The following is a 25380-nucleotide window of genomic DNA, read 5'->3' on the forward strand; positions in this document are numbered from 1 at the left end:
CATGGACCAAAACCATATTTTAGCCTAAATCGTATGTATCCTTCGAAATTTTGTATTATTTTTTGAGGTTGTTTTTAGTATGTTATAGAAATCTCTCTTGCAAAAGTTTAATTTTTTTAAACAAGTGATGAATTAAATATAAATTTTTAACTTTTTAAGAAATTGTCTTGGATTAAATGGGATACTTTGTGTTTGGAAAGGGAGAATGGAGGTTTGGCCTTTTGGGGGTTAAGAGACTTAAGGAGTTTAATTTATATTTACTTGGGAAGTGGGTTTGGAGGGTGCTGGAGGAGAGGGAGAGTTTGTGGTACAAAGTATTGTGTGCACAGTATGGTGACAAAGGTGGGAGGTTATGTTTTGGAGGGAGGGTAGGGTCGGTGTGGTGGGAGAATTTGAAGAAAAATCATTTGGAGACTGGTCTGTTGAACGAAGGGTGGTTAGTAGATGATATTACCCGCAAGGTGGGGGAATGGGATGTCTACTTTATTTCTGCACGACCGTGGGTCGATGGTATTTCTTTAGAATCTAAATTTAGAAGATTTTTTTTAAGTTGGCAGAGAATAAGCTAATTATTGTTCTTGATATGAAGCTGTTAGGTTGGGATGTCAATGGAGAGGCTTGGAAATGGGGTAGGAGGTTGCTTGCATGGGAAGAGGAGCTGGTGAGGGATTGTGTGGATAGGTTATCTAACGTTATTTTGCAGGTTGAGATGGAGGATCGTTGGGTTTGGAAGCTTGATTCGTCCAAACGATATTCAGTCAAAAGTGCTTATGACAACTTAACTTCAATAAAGGTCGATTTTAATGTGGGGTCCAACCATATTGTGTGGCTTAAAATGATCCCGCTTAAATTCAACATTTTTGTTTGGAGGTTGATGTTGAACCGAATTCCAACTAAAGATAATTTGTTCGGCGTCATATTTTGGCAACTTCTGGTAATTTTCGCTCTGCTGATTGTGGTATTGTGGAAGATAAAGATCATCTTTTTATTAACTGCAATGTGTTTGGTAAACTTTGGTTAGCGGTCTCTGGTTGGTTAGGTATCTCGACGGCTTTTCATGGAAACATCCAAGATCACCTTTTGCAATTTGGTGGGTTAGGTGAATTTTTTAAAAATCCTCGTCTGGCTTTTAATATTTTATGGATTTCAATTCTCTGCGTTATCTGGAAGGAAAGAAATGAATTTCAACAAAAGAGTGAACTTATTCAGACTTTTTGTGAAAAGGTTATAAGCTGCAGACTTACTGGTGGTTAAAATCGTATTATGTCTTATTCGGTTTTGACTGCCTCTTTTGGCTGCATAATCCTTTACCCTGCTTAAATTTTGTTATATATATATATATATTACTTCTTTGATATTTCTAAAAAAAATATTTATATCATGGAACCATTTTCTAATTGTTGTGTAAAACTTCTAACCTGTATTACAGCTATGTGATGTGAACTCTCTTCTCTAATTGGCATATACATGTGTTGGAGTATCTTTTTGTTGTACGAAGTGAATCTATTAATTTATTCTATACAAAAAAAGTTCAAACCATCTCTATGCTTGAATAGGTGAGAGATGCATGCATGTTAATCGCATTTGGCATTAATTAGACAAATTATAGTAACTATCGTAGGTAGATTGAGTTTGGCATTATTTTTGGAAAAAGAAGCCTCATGGAGGCTTAGAGTGAACAGCAAGGAACCTAAAAGGAAGTTCCAAGGAAAGAAACCAAGCATTTGGAAATTTGATTCTTATTCACTTTTTGCATTATGAAAGAAAATTTAAAAAATAAAATAAAAAAATATTACATGGCTCTTGATTTAGAGCCCGTTTTTAGAGTTTAATTTGTAAAATCAAAGTCATGTTTGCAAGTATTCATCCGTTTAAGACAAATTATTAAGAAATAGGGAATTTTACAAAAAATAAAAAATGGGAATTAGAAAATATATAATGTAAAAATTGTTTAAACGAGAAATTGTTGAATAGTTTGTCTTGAAAATCATTTTCTACAACTTATTAATTTTAAGAAAAATTAATAATTTTTATTGATTTCTGCATAAACCCAACTTAGTCAATAAGACACTTTTTTTTATAGTCATCCAACTTAATACTTTATTTTATTTTATTTTTGACAAAAGACGGGGTGCAGAGGGATAGCCTGCTACGACACCTTAATCTTATAATATTAGAAATAAAAAGAGTACAAAAAACTGAGGGGGACTAAAGCGAAAACCCTCAGCAACAAAAAAAAAAAAAGAGGAAAAACAAAAGGAGCAAAATAAAAGCATGAGGAAAAACAACACACCAAAGGGCTAGTGCGGAATACGGTTCGAAACACCTACATTGAATTCTTTTTTAGCCTTAGTTTACTGCTTCTTTAACTTGCTCTTTGACTTTCTCGAAACCACCGGTAGAAATGGTTGATTTTTGTTTCCAACCAAATCAACACTCTCATCATTTTGAGCCATGTTAGACCACTAATCTATATGGATTGAATTTCAACAATTATCAATACGAAAATTCTTATTAAATACACTATATGTTCTACAATGTATGCCGCATGATTACAATGTACATTATTCACTTGACTTACTTTGTGAATATTTTTTTAACTAATATATAAATACAAATGTTAAACATGTAAGATATTGTCCAATTTATTTCGATAAATATTTTTTAAATACTAATTTTTATAAATTTTTACTTTAGATAATTAAAGATATTAACGGTCGAAGATGTGAATTAACATGTGTGAAGTGGTTGACTGCAACATATAGTTTGAAATAAACGGGTAAATCAGCTCAACGAATTTATTTAAAGTACAAATAAACATAAACTATATTAATATTACAATTGTCAAACTTTTCTAAAATTTGGTGTACATGATTATAATGTAATAAGACAACATTCAACCAAATAGCTTTTTTTTTTTGACGGACATTCAACCAAATAGCTGAATATCAAAGTTGGTAATAAATTACGAGAAATGATATTTGAACATTTATTTAGTGACAACTTTTGCAACAGCTTTTTCTTTCATACACTACTAGAAAAAAGACATTTGACATCAGGGTTTTCACATCAGTGCAAAAATACATGAGGGTAAAGATACACACGGTGGCAGTTTCGAAATTTTAGTAAAGTTTGGGTTGTCTTTCACTTCGGTGGACATAAGTACCTGAAGGGAAATAGTAATAGCATGTAACGTTTCACATCAGTGGATAATTGAAATGAGGGGAAAAAAATGCGGTGGCATTTTCGCAATTTTAGTGAACTTTTTATTTTACTTTGACTCTCTCGTAAAACACAATTTCCAGATCTGTTTTTCCTCTAACCTCAGAGTCATCGTCGAACACTCACTGCCTCTCATTCCCACCTTCACACTCGCCGTCGTTTACCTTCTTTTACAGATCGATTCCCCTATCAAGGTCAGACCCTCTCATATTCGCTCATCGTCTGTTACGCTCTCACACTCGCCGTCGAACAAACCCATAACCGTCGTTCAGACCCATAGTTGTTTTACTTGTTCACAGAACCACCGTCGTCGTTCTCGCCCTCAACAGAAGTAAAATCGTCGCAGTGGTTGTTATCAATCAGTAAGATTTATCAGATTTTTCTCTTTTAGTTAGGTTTTGATTTTAGTTAGGTTTTGATTCAGCAACATAAGTAAAAATGGTACCAATTTGTTATGCTTTTCTAGATTTTGATTTTTTCCTTGAATATACTATTTGATTTTTCTAGGTTTTGTATTTGTTAGCTTCAATGTAAGAGTTTTAAAATAAAATAAAAGCTGCTATGAGAATTCAATGGTGTTCTGGTGTGAGTTTAAGATGCCATTAAACTGAGGATTCTTCTAGTATTAGTTGGTTCATAGAGCCCATTGTATGCAAGCAAAGAACACTAGTGATCTGTGGATTTCTTTCTCAAAGTAGTAAATTTACCTCGAACATATTCATTTGTTAGTAAAAATGACATGAAAACAGTAAACAAACCAAACAGTTTTATAGCTTAAGATCTAACTTATTCAGTATTTCAACAAGAAGCGTAACTGACCATCTGAAATGGCTTATATTCCGATGAAGTCTATTGCGGCTTCTGTTATAGAAAGGTTTGAGATTATTGTAGTGGAGAAAGATATATGTCCTGAACATGTTATCTTTGACTTTGAGCATGAAAAATGGGTTGCATGTGAATGTGAGTGTAAGGTAAGGGAAAGTGTGTAAAGGTTTGAAGGTGCTGCAAGTGGCTAGTTGATGTGTAGATTGTAGATGTAAGATAAGGAAAAAAAAAATTAGAAGTATGCAGTTATACAAATGTTTGGTGTTGTTATATGGATTTTTTGCTTGTACACAAATCATACAATTGCTGATCTAAAATGTTAGTTTAAGATCATAGCGATTTGCATTTCAACTTTGTATTTTTAATCCAATTTACCAAAATTGAAAATTAAGTAGTTTAATTTTGATCTGATAGTTCATAATGTATGACTGTGTGAAATGCATGATTACTAGTCTATAAGAAACACATACTTGAATCAAAGAGAGTCAAATTTGTGAAGAAATTATATGTGGGTCATGTGAGTGTGCGTATGTATGGCTGTTACTTTTTCATCAAAGGACCAAACTTATGTTCATCTTGAATATTGTGTAATCAAAATTTATAGTGTCCTTTCGATGTTTGTTTGTCAATGGGGACATAAGGCTTAATTGTCACTATTTCATCTGTTCAGGTTGTTGATCCTATTCGGTGGCCTAATTCCTCTTGGAGACTTCTTCAGGTACTACTACTAATCTCTTGTCATATATTTGGAATTTATTTTGTTTAGGAGAACATGTTTGTGGTATTTTTATAAGCATTTTCATTTATCATATCTCTTTTGTAATTCCTTTCTTTTTATTCTTCGTCCACATTAGTTTAGTGACATGGATCACACCTCAAGTGTTAACTAGTTTTTTTACTTTTTTTTTCCTTTCAAAATCATTCTTATTTGAAATGTTTTATTTCAAGGTTGTTATTCTGATCTAATGATCATCAGTGTATGTAGGATAGGTGAAATTGAGTGGCAGGCTGAAGTGAGCAAACAGGGTAACATCACTTATCCAAAAGCATGCTTGAGAATACAATCTCTTTTTTTGAAAATGCAAGAGAACACAATCCTAAAAAGGTCAAGATGGAGAAACAAGAAGTACAAGATGGGGGGAAGGAGGAAAAAACACATACAATGGGCCTTAGTACCAATGACAGAAGCAATTTGAAGATTTCATTGGTACGTTATCTTATTCACATCCATTCTAATTGTTTTACTCCTACTAATTAATCATTTTCTCCTCTTATCAAGTAATTAATGTTTATTACCATCAATTTGTCTAATAGGCAGTTATGGGTACCTTATCTGCCAAATACAAAATAATGACTCCTATTTTTGTCTCCAATTACAAAGTAGTAGCCATTGTTTCTGTTTGGGGTCCCCGTAATCGATATGAAGAGTTTCAAGAATATATCGGTACATGAGGAATGCTAGGGTCACACCCTCTAACACTCCTTTTTAACACACTCCAATTAAAATTAGCCACATCACCTCTCTTTTTTATTCCTTTTACTTATTACAGGCTGTTCAAGTTACTAAACTTTAACACAAAAAAATGGTGCAGTTATTTTTTCACCTCCTTTCTACTACTGTGACAATTTTGCAGAGATATCGTGATAGTGAGCCATCATCATTGTTCGTTGAAGGCTATGCGAGGCATTCCTTTTGACGAACTGGATTTTAAGAACTTTGCATCACCCGATCTTCTTTCCGTTGCTTACAATGACTATCAATTGGTACGTTATTCTTATTGATCACAATGAACTGAAATTCCTGAGATTTATTGTGAACCAATTTCCTGATTATTGATAAATTAATATAGGTACCAGTGATGAACAGACACTGTTGTTTAAAGCTTTGTTTTGTTGCACTATTGTTATTATTATAATATTAATATATTCTTAGTTTCATACACCACGTGACCACTAACTAGTAGTAGGCTACTTGCATTATTATATTCATACTTAGACATAGTATAAGAAAGAAAGCAATTTAAGTTTTTCAGTGGTGGAGTTTGGATTCTACCGGCTAATATATTTTTTTAATAGCTAATTAATACTCTCTCCGTCCCTGAATAAGTGACCTATTTGACCATTTCACACAGATTAAGAAAAGTGTAAAGATGTGAGAAAGAGAGTGATACTTTTACTAAGTTGCCCTTGTCATTATTTTGAAACTTGTTCACTTTTAAGTAATGGGGACCACAAAAAGTATTTATAAGGGGTAAATCTGTCAAATTTTGCTTAGAAATTTGAGAAGGTCAAGTATTGTGGGACAAATATTTTTTACAAATAGGTCACTTATTTAGGGACGGAGGGAGTAGTATTTTGGTATATTGTAATATTTGTGACAACTTTTTTAATGGTTCATATAATTTTTGAGGAATATTTTGTTTGAAATATTGTTTTATTTAATTATAATTTTATTATAATAAATATACCTAGTGGTGTTAGTAACCTGTGTTTTTTAACTTAGTGGTGTCACGGTGTCCGTGTCGTGTCGCAGTGTCCGTGTCGGAGTCCGGAGTCCATGCTTCATAGGTGAGAACTCAAACCATGACAATTCTTGACAAGACTTTACAATGGATTGAAATGAAATCCGTGAATCCATGAATGTGAGTCAATAACACAACACAAGTAAAATGAAATCAACCTACTACTATATGTTCACTATTCTAGTGTAGACTCGGAAACTGATGAAATTGGGGGAACATAGAGAAGGGGACTGTGCCCAAACTGTGTGAAGATGATACCGTTGGAGAAAAAGAAAATGTAGGAAGAAGAGGTGACGACCTCGGGTATGCAACTATGACAAAATTGAAGCGACGACGGGGAGAGGGAGAGACATGGATATGGCACAGTGACATCAAGAGGTTGCGAGCCAGTGGCAACACCAACGTTAGTGGTGGCATTGTTGAGGTACAACCTCTTATTCTCTCACTATTTTTTTGCATTTCTCAAACTTGAATACTTTTAATATTTTCCTATGATCCTGTTACTACAGTCAAATAATCATATCCCAAGGCCACTAATCTAAAGCATTTCAGTGTTTTCATTATGCATGGGAGGTTGGTAGCATCTCAATATTTATGAAGCTTTGTAATTTGGTTGCTTTAGCACTGATTTTGTTTGATGTTGTATTCATACTTTAACAAGATATTTTCATAAATTGAATCAACAAAATAATGTTAATGATTTTTCAAATTTTATTTGGAAGAGAATGTTGTATGATGATTGTTCGATTTTGTATAATGATCAGTTTATACACGTCATTGAGTGAGATAATTTGATATGAACATTAAACTCTAGTTATAGGGAGACAAAAATATGTTTGTTGTTTTAATCCAATTTCCAACAAATATTATGCTTAAATTAGATTGAATAATACAACCATTTAAATTTGCATATATTTAATATAATATAATTAATGAATGAGGCTGATTTGGTACTGCAATCAGGGTAATAATAAACAATCAGTATATTTCACATCGGTGGCCTTCAGGGCGATGTGAATTTTGTTTTTGAATAAAAAATGGTACCTGATTTCACATCGGTGATACTTGTAGCCGATGTGACATAGATGTCTTTGACATCAGTTACTATTGTCACGCCGATGTGAAAACTTAGGTTGTTGTATTTATGATCATATATCAAATCAGTGATATTCTGCCCGATGTGGAAAAAGACTTCTCACAACGGTTCGGAACCCGATGTGAAATGTTGCTTACATACAACCTCACCTTTAGTTACATCGGTAGGGACCCGATGTGAAAAGTCGTTTTCCACCGATGTGAAATGTCATTTCTGTAGTAGTGATACTCACATTATTTTTTACTTTATCTCTCTATTGTTATGGTTTCCGTGCCAATATCACTTTTTTCTTTGTAAAATATGTTTGTCAAATAAGTTGTCACCAAATTAATTGTTCAAATAACACTCCTCATAAATTACTGAGCAGGTAACTTTAAAAACATTTACTCTTAAGATAACTTGATGTACCCATTCGTATCAAGTGAGACCGTCTTTTAGTCTGAGAGTTGGGATGATACATTTGGGTATGTCAATACATTTGGATATAAAATTTGATGTAGATCTTGTCAATAAGTAACAAATTAAGATTATTTGTTGGAATATGTCAATCTCTTAGATAATTTAAGGAATAACTTTACACACCAACAAATAACTATTATAAAATTCTGTATATTAAATTTTTCTTACAGAAGAGTAGATAATATTGTTTTTCATTTTAAGATATGAATTTCTAATCATTAAACTACTTGACCTTAAAAATCAAATATATTGGTTTTCGAAAAGTATACGTCGTCAACTGGGTATTAGTTTTCTTAAAAAAAAAAACTGAGTATTAGTTCCCTTGACCCTTAGTGCAGCTACTTCTTAATCTATTTGCTTAGTTTCCACTCTAATTCAGCTGGTTGACTAATGTATAAACAATGGATTATATATATGTTGACAATCTTATGATTGACCGATGATCACGTTATAGAAGTTTCAAAACCACCCGGAGAGTCATATAAGCATATGGTATAACCCCAAAAACTAACGTCGATCATATTATATTTTATGACTCATTATCATCCCAATTGAATTATATTCTTTAATGGGGTTCACTTTGGTTGTTTCCCCTAAAAAGGTTTTTGTTAAACAAACATGTTTAGGATATTTGTTAAAGAACCTAAAAACGTAAGTTTTATATCTATAACAATATATAATGAATACACTTTTTCAAAAATATGATGAGAATACATGATTATTCTGGGGTTGTATTTTTCATTATTTTAAGTATATCTTTAAACAAATTTATTTTTAATAATTTTATATTGTTGTTATTGAAAAAGATAGTTTTTTTATTATATTATTGGTGAAAGATATACACAGTGTGTTACTACTCTCCCTGTTTTAAATTATGAGTCACTTTGATCATACACATATTAATAAACGTTATTATATTTGTGTGCAAAATGAGAAATCATGAGTTGTTTTATAAAATTATTCTCAATTAATGGTATGAGAAAAATAAATTAATCAATTGAAGAAAGAGTGAATAATAAGTAGTTAAAGGTATAATAAGAAAAATAATATTAATGTTTCATTGATATTGTCAAACAGCTTATAATTTGGGTCAATTTTTTTTCCAAAACGACTTACTATAATTTATGATGGAGGGAGTATTTAAAAGTCACAAACATTTATACATAAAATTTTAACCAAAATAAAATTTTTATAAAAAAATATTGCTTATAATTTACATGCATTAACACAATAAAAAAAATAGAACAAACAGACACGAATAAGTGCCCGTCTGAACCCTAATTGAAAATAATATATTTTATTAACTTTTAAAGTATTGATGGAACTCAATTAGGTTGGCATGATGGTATTGACTTAAGACATGAGAGTGTGCTCCTCCTTAAGGTCTCATTTTCAATTATCCCCAGTGTCGGAGCTTGAACTCCAATTTTAATATTTTATCAGTTGAGTTAGGATTTGTGGATAATATATTAGAGTTCCACATATAAAATATATATATATATATATATATATATATATATATAAAGAGTTTTACATATAAATTGCTAAAAATATTTTTATTTATAATCTTAATACAATGATTGTGGTTATACTTTGTTTTTCTTGTTTATTGAGAGGACGAAGGACAAAACGAACATTACCACTTAAAAGAAACATAGATTAGACTATTATTTCACTTCTACCTTCCAACTTTGTTTGTTCAACACAACACAGTGGAGTATCCTTGTGGTGCGTTGACAAATATTATTTTTTGAGTCCACATTCAACAGCCATAACTGACGCATACGTTGTACCCCAGCACTGAATTTATTTATTTTGGGAAACCTTCTGTTGACGGCCAATTTTAATTTGAATAACTGTCACAATTTAACAGCTATCTAATTTTACCATCATTTCAGGTGTTTCTCGAAAATAACTCAGCATTGATGCCATTTTCGAATTGTTACATCAATTTTCGTAAGATCTTGATCAACAATTTGCATATGTCCTTTGGAGCCTTTCGAAGCATAGAAATCTCAAACCTAGGCAAGATGCCACAAAAACATATGTTCATGTAGTAGATCGAGTTTGTCACCTTATGGAGGATTGACATGCAGCTAACGCTACTCTTTCGGTAGCCAGTCGAAACAACATTTCAATAAATTCAGTTCGTAATGATCGGTCGACAACAATAATATCGATAAGACAAGACAATTTAGTTACAACTCGAATTTCTTCTTCTACAACAACGAGTGATATGGCTTCAGACAGGTGGCAGCGTCCACAACGAGGCTGTATGAAATGTAATGTTGATGCTTCATTTTCGAATCACTTGAATAGAACATTATTATAACAGGTATCCATGATGGCGAAGGTATCATTGTGTTGGATCAAACTATCCTACTCTCTCATGTGTATTCTGTTGTCGTGGGAGAAGCCTTGGGCTTATTCCGCGCTTGACAATGGGTAAGTGACATGAAATTTGACGACGTCGATGTCGTCTTTGATTCAAAGATTACAATAGACACCTTCCACCATCGTCAAGTTGATGTTATAGAATTTGGACAAGTGATTTCAGCATGTCGGAGTCTTTTCAACACACACTTCTCAAACTCTAAGGTCGAGTTCAACAGACGACACGCAAATGTAGATGGATCTAACTCATTCATAGTTTTAAATGGATGAATCTAAACTAATCTATTAACAAAACAAAATATTGTAAAACGTAAAACGATATTTTTATGTATTTGAAAAATTTAGTAAATCATTACTTAATGGTAGTAATTGAAAAATGTATTTTATATATTTTTTTAAAACATAAAACGATACTTAATTTTAAAAATAAAATTTATTAAATCATTACTTAACTTTTTTTTATACATAATTCAATACTTAACTTGATAGAGAATTAGGAAGTTCTCAAGGCGTCTTTACCATTTTTCCTAACTCTTTTTTAAAAGAAAAAAGAAATCTTTTTTTTTAGTATAAAAAAGAGGGCAGAGCCCAAAAAAAAAATTCCTTTTCTTAACTCAAAAAAAAGGAAAAATAGAGGGTTTTTTTTAGGGGAAAATTGAGGTTTATTTCCCGAAAAAGATATACGTTTATTTTTCTTTTTCCCTGCATGCACAAGAGGCCTCATATAAATTTGATTCCAATTTTATTTGTTGGTCATTTCCGGCAGACTTTTAGGAATCTTTGGATTATATAAGTCGGGTGATTTTTAGCATTTTTTGGATTATATATATATATATATATATATATATATATATATATATATATATATATATATGCAACAATCAGAATAATTTTCATTACAACAGATGATGTCTTTGTGAGTTTAACTCATATATTAGGGACAATGCATAACATATGTAAGGTTTGGGGTTTAAACCTCGACCACCACCAAAAAAGATGAGAATTTTGTTTTTGACCACAACAAAAAAACATAGTAAACAAATGATAAAACATGTCTCTTTCAACAAAAAAAATAAAATTATAAAACATGTCAAATGTCCCCGTGAACCAGTCGGTAAGAACAATGCATACTATATGCAAGATCTAGGGTTCGAACCCAGAACACCACCATAAAAAAGATAAAACATGTCAAATAAAATAAATAAAAAATACAACAAAAAATTCTAAAAATAAAATAAAGCTAATGCAAGTTTTTTCTAGAATTTTTCAGACAATATGAAAAAATGTAAAAATTGGTTTAAACAAAGGATTTTTGAATTTTGAGGCATGAAGCAATTCAATCAAATAGTCTGAAAACATGATATTCAATTGGGATATGAGATAACAATTAACAGTGCCCTAAAACAAAAAGACAGAGGTTAGTATGGTTCTTAAACTGCCTATTTCTGTCACAAACTGACTTGGTCTTTGTGTTGATACAGTTCGAATTATATAACTCAAACATGTTTTCCCCTGAATTCTTGGCACAAGAGGAGTTATATGGGTAGTTTGGATTTTATAATAAAAAAATTAGGGAACACGTCCTATTTTTTAAAATTGGTGAAAAACTCATTTTTCCATCAAAAAATAGAGGAAAAACTAATTTCGGATCATATAATCCAAAAATCCTCAAGAGTATTTAAAAACAAAAAAATAAATAAATAAATTGACACGCGAGAAATACACAGTAACTAAGGTAAAAGCCTTTTATGCTGTGTTTTGGAAATTTTACCCTATACCCCTATACATATACTTTCACCCCTACAAATCTTCACAAATTCCAATTTTACCCTTGTTAATTTTCCAATTATTATAAGTTCAGCCCCACAACATTTCATACCACTTTAAACATATTTGAATTGTATTTCCTTCAAAAAAAAATCTATTTGAATTGATTAAATCCAAATTTACTCTTTTGTCCTTTCCTTTCCTTTTTTATTTTTCTTTCTTCCCTTTCCTTTATTTTTCACTTACTCCCATGTTTCTCACCTCCCTCTGCTGCAACTCTCTCTACCACCCTATCAGCACGGAGATGTCTCCGGCGTCGGCTACGTATCTCTCTACTTTCGTCTACCATTTGCTCACTGTCACCTCCGCCACCGTCGTTCTGTTAAGATCTTCCAGCGCCGTTGTTATGTTTAGATTTTAATTGTTGTCTAATTATCTTAGATTTTGCATCCTCATTTTTTTGTACGGATTCTATCCTCAATTATAGGTATTGTTTTTCTTAAAATCAAAAATTTGATTGGAGAAGGGAGGGTAGTGGTGGTAGTGGTGACTGGTACCTGAATGGAGGGGGAGAAGGGACAGTACAATGGGTAGAGAAAACGGGAAAAGGATGGTGGAAGCAAATGATTAACGCTTTTACCAAAATACCCCTAATTTAAGAATGAAATAACAAAAGTGTCATTTTTGTCCTTTTTTACTCAACCATTGGATTTAATCCAATGGCTCCTATTCATTTTGCAAAAAGAAAAACAAAAAAAAATGAGGTCTCTCACCGGTAGGAGACCTATCAAGGTCTCCCACCGTAGACAGCGTCTAATTGAAAGTGATTAGGGAGTTGCCTTTATTTTATATAAAAAGGTAAATCGGGTAGTTTGAGTCAAATGTTGGGGTCATGGTATAAATGTAGGGGTGTGAGGGAAAGCTTCCCTGTGTTTGTGTATTCTGGGCCGATTCAATGTAGGAACGAATTAATTTGGCCTGTTTTTCTCATTCTTTTTAGGACTGAATGTGTAAATTAATTCGTTACCATAAATTATGAGAAGCTTGCTCTTTTGCACCCTCCCCCTTAATTTCTTACATTTTCCTTCAAAAAAGTTAATAACCATCGGGAGTTGCACTTTTAAACATAAAAATTGTTTATCGAGTTAAGACTCCAAATGTAGACCAATTGAGAGAGGCCAAAGGAGCAAATTTCAAATTCTAACCACTTATATTAGTCTTTAAATTTTATTTTATGAAATAGAAAAGAAAAAAAAAACATTCTTAAAACCGCAACATGTTAGTCAAAGTTGTTCCACCGTTATTTGTTTTCTCAAACCAAAATAACCGTTACAACACATGTAGGGGCACTAGAGTTGAAATTGAAAGTCGGAACTCGGAAGAATAAACATTAGTAGTTTATATATGTGGATAAGTAACTTTCAAGGGTGTGTATCCAACTTTTCTGAACGGAGTGACGACTCAAAAATATATGTCATGCGCTACAACATCGGCCATTCGGTCAGCTTGAGCTAAATGATATATTTTTTTTTATTATCCAAAAATGTTAATTGAATTAATTTTAACATTATCTAAAAGTGCTTACTTAATGTGCACGTTTTCAATGTGTATATTGAATTAATGTGCACACTCCAACTCTATCCGCTCTATTTTGTTACATGATCTGATTTGCAGAACACTTGTTTCCCAAATTTCTCACGAATCAGTTGCAAATTCTCTCTAAATAAAGAGTTCACATAGTTCATCCGGCACATTGAGAAAAACTTCATCTCCCTTCGACTTATGTTAACAAGTTATTCTCCTTTTCATCTTTTCTTTTTGTCCTTTTGGTTTTAAATGGTATACAGTATATTTTAGTGGCCATAATAGCCAAATTCAAGGGTGTAATTCTTGAACGACTTGCTACATTGCAATGACCTTGGTTGTTTTATCTTGGACTTGGTTCATTCATATAATTCTACCCTACATTACATCACATATTAACACATTGGTTCCCAAATTATATCATTAATAGGTCTTTACCCCCTGTAATATATGACACTTTTGATTTTGCCCCCTGTAAAAAAAATAAATTAGATTCCGTCCTTGTAAAATGAAGATTCTTCACGATTGCCCCATAAGCCCATTGACTCAGTACAATCTCTGGGTGGCACTTACATGGCTTTTTCTTTTTATTTTTCATTTTTTTATGCTTGTCACGCGTAAAAAATAGTTTACACGTCATTTATATTTAAAAAAAAATTAAATTAAATTAAAAAAACGAAAATATTTTTTAAAAAAAATCTGAAAATTAATATTCAAAAATTAAAATTATTTTTTTAAAGTAAAAAATCGAAAAAAAAAATTTCAAAAATTAAAAAACATTCATATTCTTTTAGAAATAAAAAAGTATTTTAATTTTTTCTAAAAAAAAATTCTGGAAAATATTTAATTTTTAAAAATCTGGATATAAATGTTTTTTAAATTCCAACTATATAATCTGAAAAAAAAAATTCTATTTTATTTAAATTTTTAAAATCTTAACTTCAGATTTTTATTGAAAATTTCAAATTTAGAAAAAATTCAGAATTTTTTATAAAATCTTGAAATATTGTTCCAGAATTTAAATCAAAATCAAAATCTTAATTTCAGTTTTTTTTCAAAAAATTTAAATTTAGAAATGAATTCAGATTTTTTTCGACAGTCTTATTTCTGAATTTTTATGAAATATTTTTCAAAAATAAAAAAAATCAAATTGTTTTCGGAATTAGGAATATTTAAAAAAATTATGGAACTTAATTTTCAAAATAAAAAATATTATATTTTTCGAAGTTTTTTTATTTTATTTCATATTTGGGTATTTTAGAATCTTTTTCATAATTATTTTATATTTTTTTGAAATATATTAAATTTGAGATTTTTTTAAGAATTTTTTTCTAAACTAAAAGAATTATTTTTTTCCTAATTAATTCATTTTTTGTAATTTTTCATAATTATCTTGAAATACTGTTTCAGAATTTAAATCAAAATAAAAATCTTAATTTCAGTTTTTTTTCAAAAAATTTAATATTCTGAAAAATAATATATATTTTTCTGAAAAAAAATTAAAAAAGAAAAATTCTGGAAAAAAAATTATTTTGAAAAAGGTTGTTTAGACTTTTTATTCCATAATTTTTATATTGAAAAGAAATCTGAACTTTTTTAATTTCAAATATATTTTCTATTTTTTTTATTTTGAAAATTAAGTTCCAGATTTTTTTATTTTTTGAAAAAAAAATCTGAACTTTTTATTTTGAATTTTTTTCTTCGACTTTTTAAAATTTTCGAAAATTAATTTTCAGATTTTTTTAATTATATTTTATTTTTTGGGTTTTTTTTACTTAAATATGATGTGTTAAATGAATTATACATGTGCCCAATGAAAAATAAAAAAGAAATATCCACATCAGCGTCACGTAAGAGATTTTGTTGAGTCATAGGGATCATGGGGCAATCCTGAAGAATCTTTATTTTACAAGGACGGAATCTAAAAAAAAAAAAAAATACAGGTGACAAAACCAAAAGTACCCTATATTACAGGGGGTAAAGCTCTATTAACCCTTTTTAAAATAAATAATAAAAAAAAAAATCGTCTCTATCTAGATTAAACAATTTAAGAGACTTATTAAGCAATGCCACTCAATGGAGAGTGATGAGAAAATGATGTGAAACCAGACCAGAATGGCCTAATCCCAAGTGTTGTTCAAAACAATTACATGCATGTGTTAGGGTGAGGCCTAGGTTGCCTTTAAAAATTCATGGGCAATTTACCCAAACCAATCAAAAGTTTCCATGTGTACTCCATTAGAATAATAACATTTATTATTTTATTTTGCAAAAATTTAACAAGTATTTTATATAGATTCGATGAACTACAACATTGTTTCATTTGTGATCAAACGAATTATGATTTATTTTAGGTACTATCTTTCATTTTGATCAGATAAATTGTTCAAAGGTAAATTTTTGGGGTGAATATGCAAATAATAAAATACATGCTAAATTTTTGCAAAATAAAATAATAAATATTATTATTCTAATGGAGTACACATGGAAAATTTTGATTGATTTGGATAAATTGCCCATGAATTTTCAAAGGTAATTTAGAAAAAAACCATATGTTAAATGAATAGTTTACGAAACTCATATTCTACGCATTAAAAATGTGGCTATACTGGTCAAAAGAAAAATGTGGATATGCGACGTGCAGGTAAATATGTTCAAGTCAATCATTGGAAATTTCCTTGATATTAATGTGTGAAAGCACTAGCAAGGAAAAAATAAACAATTTTGTTATCTTACCATCAGTTAATTTCTTTCTGTTCTTCGTAATTTGGATTTATAAGGGCTTCAATCAATTTATGAACTCAAATAAGGCATCCATATAACCATATTCATCACGCAACGAAGACAAAATTAATTTCAGAATAATCAAAAAGGATAAACCCTAAACCTATATTCTCACCCCCTTTTTGATTGAGCAGGTGAAGAATTGTTTGCCTATGTTAAGATGGGCTTGTTCTATGTTTTTTAGATTGGAGGGTTTTAAAAGAACAACACATTTTTTTCCTCAGGTTATTAATATCATTTTGATTTCTTAAAAAAAAAAAAAAAAAAGTCAAAAGACGTAACAAAGTGTATAGTTGATATGACATCATCCAAAATAATGGTTTGACCAATTAAGAAAACATTCGGAATTAAAAATAAAAAAAAAAAATAACACAAAGATAGAATTTTATATTTAAATAATTATAATTTTTTTGTAATGAGTAGAGTAGTAGGCATCTTCTTGTGTGAGATCCCATATTCCCATTGACGGTCCCCACTCACCTGTGTTATAGTTCTTCTCATATCACTCTTTCTTCTCTTCTCTTCTCCATAAATAAATTCTTCTTTCACCACTCTCACTCACACCCCCTCCACTCTTACCATCAAAAGTGAAAAGAAGAGAAGAACACGCTCACAGAGATGAACATGTTAGAAAATTCTCCACTTGACACTCTAGCTTTCAACTACTTGAGCTTCGATTTCTTCAACCATTTATGGACATGGCTCGCCGTCATCTTCTGGAGGATCCCAACCCCTAAACCTGAATTGTTACCTCCTTCCCACGACACTTCCTCCGATAAACCTCACCTAGGTCTGGAAGTGTTGGAACCTCGTCATGATTATGCTTGTCCAGCGCGTGTTCCTAGTAACAGCGTTGTTGAAGACGATGACGGAGTTACAAAGGGAAAGATGAAGTTTACCTTGTATTATTATGACCATGAAGATGAAGATGACATTGACAGAGAATGCAAGGAGAGTGTTGAGACGTTAAAAAAAATAACGGAGGAATTATGGGAAGAGAAAGAAGGAAGATTAGGGTGGTGGGAGAGTTGGGAAAACTTGTTGAGGACAAGAACTGGAGAGAACGAAGGTGGGTGGTATACATGCCAAGATTTAACGGTGATTAACGGCAACGTTGTTAGGTTTTGGGATGAAGAGTTCGAGTTTGCTTCCTTTGCAAATGGAGGAATCAAATAACAGCTTCAGCTGTATGTTCTTGTATGGTAGTAATCACTAATTAGATTAGATAGAGAAACATAAGTATGTTATAATAATATTGTTATCATCAATGTATATATGGTGGTGGGTTAATTAATTTGGATAATATATATCATGATAAGTTGATATATAATCATCTCCTCATTCATGCTCTTTGGCTCTCAAATTTGTAACGCAAAGTGTTGATATAGAGCAACCAATTAATTCTCCGTACATTTTTTCTGTATCTCTTTTTGTCAATCATGTATATAAAATTAATATTCCATATTCAAGTATCAGAAAATAAATTAAGTGTCAAAGTTGGTAATGAATTGAAGAGTGAAATGAAATTGTGTTGTGCTATGTACGTAATAGATAAACCACTGAATATCTCAAATGTTCAGGAGATATAGATGTGTTCATTAAAACTCAAGATAGAGTTCAAGAAAAAACAACAATTCCTCAAGAAACAAACAAAAAACAATTATTGTGGGAAAGGCTCTGATCATGTTATTATGTTGGTGGTCACAGTCGCACATGGTTCCATCAAATGGACGATGCTAACTAAAATGTCTGTTTCAGACTCAATAATTTGTCTATTGCCGAATATAACAAACTTGTAACACCACCAGCTGACGGATGAAATTTACTGTTGGTAATACTAATTGTAATAAGATTCCCACAACTCTACATCAGTGCCCACTAGTAGTAGTAAAGGAAAACAAATTTGAGTAATATTCCTTATCATATTGAGAATATGCCATTGCATATAATAATAACTCTTGACAATAATTTCACATATTTTTAATCTTCATTGGCATATGAAAAAGTATTAAATAATAAACGAAAAATGTAACCCAAGAATTGTCCAATAGATTATTTATCGTATTGCCCTTTCACATATAGCATATGTATTAGGTGATTGTGATATGATCAGTTTGAAACTGTTTTGAATGTATACATTTATTTGCTAATTTAATTTGATATATTAATGTGTTGTGCTCGTTGAGAATGATGTATAAATAACTACATTTCTTTAAAAAACTATGCTATTTATAACGAAGAAAAAACTTGCGAACACATCACGAATGAAATATAACCATTAGATTGGTACAAGTTGATATACAAGGCTTCGTGTTCTCACTTCTTCATCTGTTTAAAATATTGATATATTCTTTTTGTCTATGTTCAAAATATGGATCTTTTATTCGTTTAATTGATCCCTTAATTCAACTAACTATAGTAAAGGAGACCACTCAAGAGAAAGAAAAGTGGACTTTCTAATGAAAGAAAGAGTAAAGTTGTGTGGGGATGAAAGTCATTCTACTAAAGGTAGATATTAAATTAAAAAATGCTTGAGAACCTCACTCCATGATGATAGATTTATAATCAAGATCCCAAGTCAATTAAAGATCTCTTCAAACAGTTGAAAGTCCCGCCAATAATATAGAAGCTTTGCACAAGATTAAGAAAAACGATAAATCCAATTACCTCCAACATTTTTCGAAATGCCTTCAAAACCAACATTACAAGGATTACCAAAAGAGGATCCATCCATGTTGAATTTAATAAAGCCTTCCAAAGAGGGATGTCGAAGAACACGAAGAATCACATGATTTGTATTTGCACAACCAAGGGCATGGACCATGAAGAATGATACGATAATATACTATTATCTGGAGCCCAATTTTTTTCCACATTCAGGAAAATCTCTTCCAAATCTTAAAACAAGTTATATGAACATAGTGCATGCATCAGTAGTAGCATGGTGTTTAACTCTAGAAAAATTTTACGTAAAAATCACGAGGATAAGTGAGACAAAAATACCTCCATATAGATATTGCATTAAGACAATTTCAAAGAGTATGCATATCGCTGCCCACAATTGCACCACACCTATGACACATGGCCGACCCTAGGCATAGGCCAAGGGCGCGACGGCCTAGGGACCATTCCGGTAGAGGGAAATTTTTTTTATGGAGGAGGGTAGATATAACAAAGTTCTCTGAAAGGCCCCAAACATTGACATAATGAAGGGATGGGTTGAAGTCTGTTAATGTTTTTTTCCCTTTTGGCGCGATTTGCTATATATACCCTGGTCTAGCGCAAAGATTTCTATATACACCCTCCCTATAAAAAAAATTAGTTGTTCTTAATAATGTGCCAAAAAATTTATTATCGAAGAAATTTGTGATATTCTTTTTGGACTCTTTGTTCCTAATAATGTGTCTCACTGATAATAAAAATATTGGTAAAATTAATTGAAAGGATTGCAGAATTGAATGCAAAATCATGCGAGACATACAATGTTTTGGGGTGCCAACATAGCTGAGATATCAGCTGTCAAAATTAATGTGTGTCTCATCAATTTCAATGAGCTAATTTCTTATCATAGTGTGATAAAATTGTTGATGTAAGTTATTAAGTGTGCTAAAATTCACCATTGAAGGTACACCTTTAACTAGTCTAACATTAATTTTGTATCATCGTAATAAACTTGTTAAAGATACTTATATCATATAAAAAGCGGAATGATGTACTTCAAGCAAACAAAGGAGTTCTTGTATCTTAGATTACTCTAAAAAGTCTAACACTAATTTTGTATCATGTATTATTGTTGTTATGAGTTTTAACATTGCCGACTTTTCCATCCAAAAGTTTAAATTTTAATTAATTACATGTTGATATATTTTTACTTTTTTGTTGTTATTATTTTTCAGGTGCTAAAATTTTAATCTACTTCGCATGTGCTATTGTTCTGGACTTCTACAATATTTTATTTTGTTGTCTAAGGAGTATTTGATTTATTTTCAGATGTTGTCTAAAAAAATATTTATTTGGTAATGAAAAGAGAAAATGAAAAAAAAATAAAGAGCTATTAAAATCACAACATGAACGATAAAATTTTATGATGTATTATTTGTAAGGAACTTTTAAATATAGGAGAATGTTAACGAGTGCCTCCTGAACGTTGATTAAGTATCAAATGAAGTAAGTTTTTATTAAAAAATAATGTAGTTATTACTAATAAAAAAGTGACCAATTTATATTTCAAAGAAAAAAAAAATCTATTTATAGATTCCTTGAATTTTAATCCCTGATATGACACGAAGTATTAGTGGTAGCATGATGTGAGCCTCGGTATTGGTTAGAAGACTTCTATGTCTCACTAGACAACAAAAATGTCTTAGGTTCTCGGTAATTCATAGTCGCCAAATCATACTCCAAGAAAGAGTGGATGTAATATGTTGAATTAAATTCTGATTCAACCGCCTATATAAACGGTATATATAAACGATAAAATTAAAATTAAAAAGAAAAAAATCACATTAAAAATTTAGATTGGATTGGAGACTAATTTATTTACAATTTAATTTTTTTTTTTGTAGTAGTCTAGTGGCTAGAGCTCACACAATTAAATATGGAGCAGTGAGATGTCCGGGGTTCGAACCTCAGCCCCTTTATAAATAATACAATGTCCCTACCAACTGAATTAAGCTCACGGAGACACAATTTAATCCTTTTATATTCAATTAAATAGTTAAGTTTTTTAAATATCAATACTTTTATACAAAAAATATTAAGTTTTAGTCTAATTTTTTTATTCAATTTTACCTTTTATTTAATTTTTATTTGTCAATTAAATAACCTAATTTATTTAATAACCGTGTAAAACTTCACAACTTTATTATTTAATCAATTGCAATAAAAGCAGCAGAATGATGAATTATTGTAGCATTTCATTCATATATAAATGAAGTGTGTAATACATGTTGCATTAATAAAAGAGTAATGGTATATAGTATGAGTACGACATATTTGTCGCACCATATGCACGAAAGCAACTTCTACTTGCCTTTTGTTCATTAATTAGTTGTTAGCTTCATGATTTCTAGCTTTGTTTTTTATTTCTAGTAATTTTAAGTAAAATAAAAAGAATTTCTAGTGTTTTGCTTTAATTAAAAAAAATATGATATCTAGTATTTTATATGCTTTTACCAACAAAGCAATGATAATGGGTATTTAAATCTAAATCGATATGGAAGGTCCCGTGAACTTAGCTCAGTTGGTAAGGACAGTGCATAATATATTTTATCCGGGATTCGAACTTAAAAATCACATTTCACATTTTAAATTTCTGAGCTTCAATCACTAAATTACTTGACCAAATTTTTTTTTATATCGGTTTAAATTTAAATACTCATCATCCTAGTTTTGTTGTTAAAAACACATAAAATACTAAAAATTGTTTTTTTAATCACTTTTTGGTTAAAGCAAACAACTAGAAACCATTTTTATTTATTAAAACGAATAGAAGTATAAATAAACTACAAATCATGAAGAAAGCCACCAATTATTAAACGAAATGTGTGTGATAGATGTGTTCCCGCATGTTGTGCGACAAATCGTATCGTGCCATAAATCATTTTTCTTAATAAAATATTGAAGCCAACTTTAAATATGATTATCATTGCTAAAGTATGAGTAGCCTCGTCTTTTTATCTCCGATTAAACTGATCAGTATATAAAAGTTTTTTAAAGTATAAATTAAAACAACACTTACAATCAGAAAACATAGCTCCCAACAGCAGCATCATTTATGCCCTTATGAAAATAGTCGACCATTAATTTCCTATGAATCAAAGCAAAATCAACATGCATGATAGCACATGAAAGAGACCCAAAGTCTTCCCTACATCCACACTGCATATAGGCGAGATCCACTTTATTTTAGCAAGCAGAATCGACGACATTCATCATTAAGTATACACATGTCAATTCCTACTCAATTTTATCATAACCAGAAAAATGTATCAATATTACATTTATATCTTTCCCTCATGGGTCTTTCCCACCAAACTTCACCCACTCGAGTCATATTAAAAAAATTAAAAATATCATAATGAGAAAATAACAATCTTTTCACAGTCTTATAACTTACGTTAAAATGTGACCGACATATATAGCTTAATAACTGTAAAGGAAAATCCCATTATCGATATAAAATAAGAAGACTATCACACTTTAGGAGACAGTACATAGTTTTCTTTTCTTGTTTATTATGATACCAACTTGTAGCTAGTGTGTTAATTAGTTATTACATGTTGTTAATCAATAATATAATATAATTGTGAGATCGTGGGAGGTGGCAAAAATATCAATATTAAATATGACTTAGAGATCTTGACTCACTTCCATTCCAAAGGCACCAACATTTCCCTTCCCTATAAATAAAAGCCATCTCCCCTTACTCTACTGAATCACACTCACTCTTAAACACAACACAACATTCCTCTAATTTCTTAATCCTTTTGTTCTTCTTTTCTTTGTGATATAAACAAAAAATGATGCAAACACATAACTCCCTCACACTCCATGCTTTCTTCATGATCTTGTTCATGTCACCGACGTTTCCTTCATCCGCAACCGCGGCAAGACCACCGCAAGATCTAATCCGTTCATCATGCGCACAAGCAAGATACCCAACTCTCTGCGTCCAAACCCTAACCAACCAAGTAGGTCTCACAACAAAGCCATTAGACCTAGCTCAAGCCTCCGTCAAAGCCAGTATCACTCACACTCTCACCCTTTCCGTTTACCTCAAGAAAACCCTAAAATCCAATATGGTAGCAGGGTCCACAACCACTTCTAGAACTCGAGTTGCTTTGAGGGACTGCGTTACTCAAATTTCAGACTCGGTTCTTCAGTTAAACCAAACGTTGAACGAGTTAAAACATCTTCGCATGGGAACGTTTGAGTGGCAAATGAGTAACGCTCAAACATGGGCCAGCACTGCTTTTACCAACGGTAACTCTTGTATTAACGGTTTGAACAGAAGCGATGCTGAAAAGAAGGTGAAGTTGGAGGTGAAAAGAAAAGTTACCGATGCATCTATGTTTATAAGTAACGCTCTCTACTTGATCAATCGTCTTGGGGAAAGCATGAATCAAAAGCCTCACTCCAATTCCAATAACTGATGCATGCATGCATGCATAGTCAAGTTTCTGATTTTGTGTTGTTCTTGTATCGTTGACTATGTTGACATAACTTAGTGTGTATGAAAAAGTTTTACTAGCTGTAGATTTGTAGTGTAAGTTTTTGTTTTGTATTTCTGTTTTTGCTGTGTGCAAAAGACAAGATGCAAATCAATGTTTTTGTATGCTGTTTTTTATATGTTGGCTTAGCTAATGTTAAATATTTTGATTTCTTATAAATTGTTCAGTTTTTTAATTACTAGCTCCTTTTGATCACAATAATCGACCTATTCATAAAAATAATTATTCTTAAATGCTTGTAGAGATTATAGATAAATATGAGATGAGATACATGAGATAAAATCAAGGGAACAGCTTTCCCTTCTGATCTACACATTTCTAAAAATTCACAAATATTGGTGGAAGTTACAACATATTTTATTCAAAAGTGCATTTTTGAACAACACAAAATTCAAAAAAAAAAAAAATTACATGTGCATCTAGAGTAATACCAGGGGTGTGGAAAGTTCCTCCCTAAAATCAAACATTTAGGAACGTGTGAATATTCAAGTTACCACTGGTTTGATTCAATAAATTAAACTTTAATACATTTTCTTGTATTTCTATTTTGTCTTATTCAAGATTGTCTCCCCGGTCTCTCATTTTCAGAAGGCTAAAATATGGTATTGGTCTCTGCAAATATGCTTCATTTTGGTTTTAGTCCCTGTAAAAAAAAATTGTTGTTTTTGGTCCCTGCAAAATATTTTGTTTTTGAAAATAGTCCCTGCGGACCTTTCTCAAAATCAAAAGATTTTGCATGAACTATTTCTCTAATAAATGGGTTCAGTCATCATTTGTCACGTGTGCAAATCATCACAAAAGTGGAGCCAGGGACCAAAACCAAAATGAGGCATATTTGCAGGGACCAAAAACAACAAAAAAAATTTACAGGAACTAAAACCAAAATGAGGCATATTTGCAGGGACCAAAACTATATTTTAGCATTTTCAGAATATATCAATTTTCTTCACATATATTATTTGAGATAGCATTTTGGGGATGTGAATTGGATGTTTATGTAGCTCAAGATCAGTACAATGGCATTCTTAGCATTTTTTATCAATCAAATTCTCAATCAACACCCGCAGTAAACTTTGTTTCTACCACACCTCTTGCTCTTCATTCACAGTCATCCACTGGTAATGGTAAGTCCCCTAATTTTTGGATTCTTGATACGGGAGCAACTGACCACATCACATATGATATTAAATCATTTAGACTCATAGGCACATTAATCCTATTCCTGTTTCATTACCAAATGGATCCCAAATTTTTGCTCATATCTCTGGCACTATTCAGATTTTACCTTCTCTCGTTTTGCATAATGTTCTTTACATACCCTCATTTCATGTTAACTTAATTTCTGTGAATAAATTAGTTAGTACAAATAACTGCTTTGTGAATATCACATCTAAATCATGTGAAATTTTGCAGATTGGTACCAAGGCAATGATTGGTATAGCTAAACTTCAAAGAGGCTTATATGTCATTAGTACTGCAGACCATACTGGTTTTG

General features: G+C 31.2%; 2 protein-coding genes and 1 long non-coding RNA gene across 8 annotated transcripts; all 3 read left to right on the forward strand.

The window, feature by feature from the left end:
• Positions 1 to 3208: 3208 nt before the first annotated feature.
• On the forward strand, positions 3209 to 10759 carry LOC11421916 (uncharacterized). 6 transcript variants are annotated; one of them, XR_005646033.1, is made up of 6 exons: positions 3209 to 3584; positions 4718 to 4765; positions 5033 to 5254; positions 5362 to 5811; positions 6581 to 6993; positions 10023 to 10759. It is a non-coding gene; the product is annotated as an uncharacterized lncRNA (long non-coding RNA). The 6 variants fall into 6 exon arrangements; XR_005646032.1 differs by lacking the exon at positions 10023 to 10759 and adding an exon at positions 7079 to 7308 and having other exon boundaries at positions 5024 to 5254; XR_005646031.1 differs by lacking the exon at positions 10023 to 10759 and adding an exon at positions 7079 to 7308 and having other exon boundaries at positions 6551 to 6993.
• A 6325-nt stretch (positions 10760 to 17084) lies between these two features.
• On the forward strand, positions 17085 to 18063 carry LOC11428331 (uncharacterized). The gene has a single exon (XM_003609918.4). It carries the CDS (start codon positions 17272 to 17274, stop codon positions 17827 to 17829), a length of 558 nt encoding a protein of 185 aa, XP_003609966.1. The 5' UTR covers positions 17085 to 17271; the 3' UTR covers positions 17830 to 18063.
• Positions 18064 to 23080: 5017 nt separating this feature from the next.
• On the forward strand, positions 23081 to 24044 carry LOC25494163 (pectinesterase inhibitor 3). Its single transcript, XM_013602935.3, has one exon. It carries the CDS (start codon positions 23175 to 23177, stop codon positions 23805 to 23807), a length of 633 nt encoding a protein of 210 aa, XP_013458389.1. The 5' UTR covers positions 23081 to 23174; the 3' UTR covers positions 23808 to 24044.
• Positions 24045 to 25380: the final 1336 nt, after the last annotated feature.

The sequence above is a fragment of the Medicago truncatula genome, chromosome 4 (assembly GCF_003473485.1).
Source record: "Medicago truncatula cultivar Jemalong A17 chromosome 4, MtrunA17r5.0-ANR, whole genome shotgun sequence".
Classification (NCBI taxonomy): Eukaryota; Viridiplantae; Streptophyta; class Magnoliopsida; order Fabales; family Fabaceae; genus Medicago; species Medicago truncatula.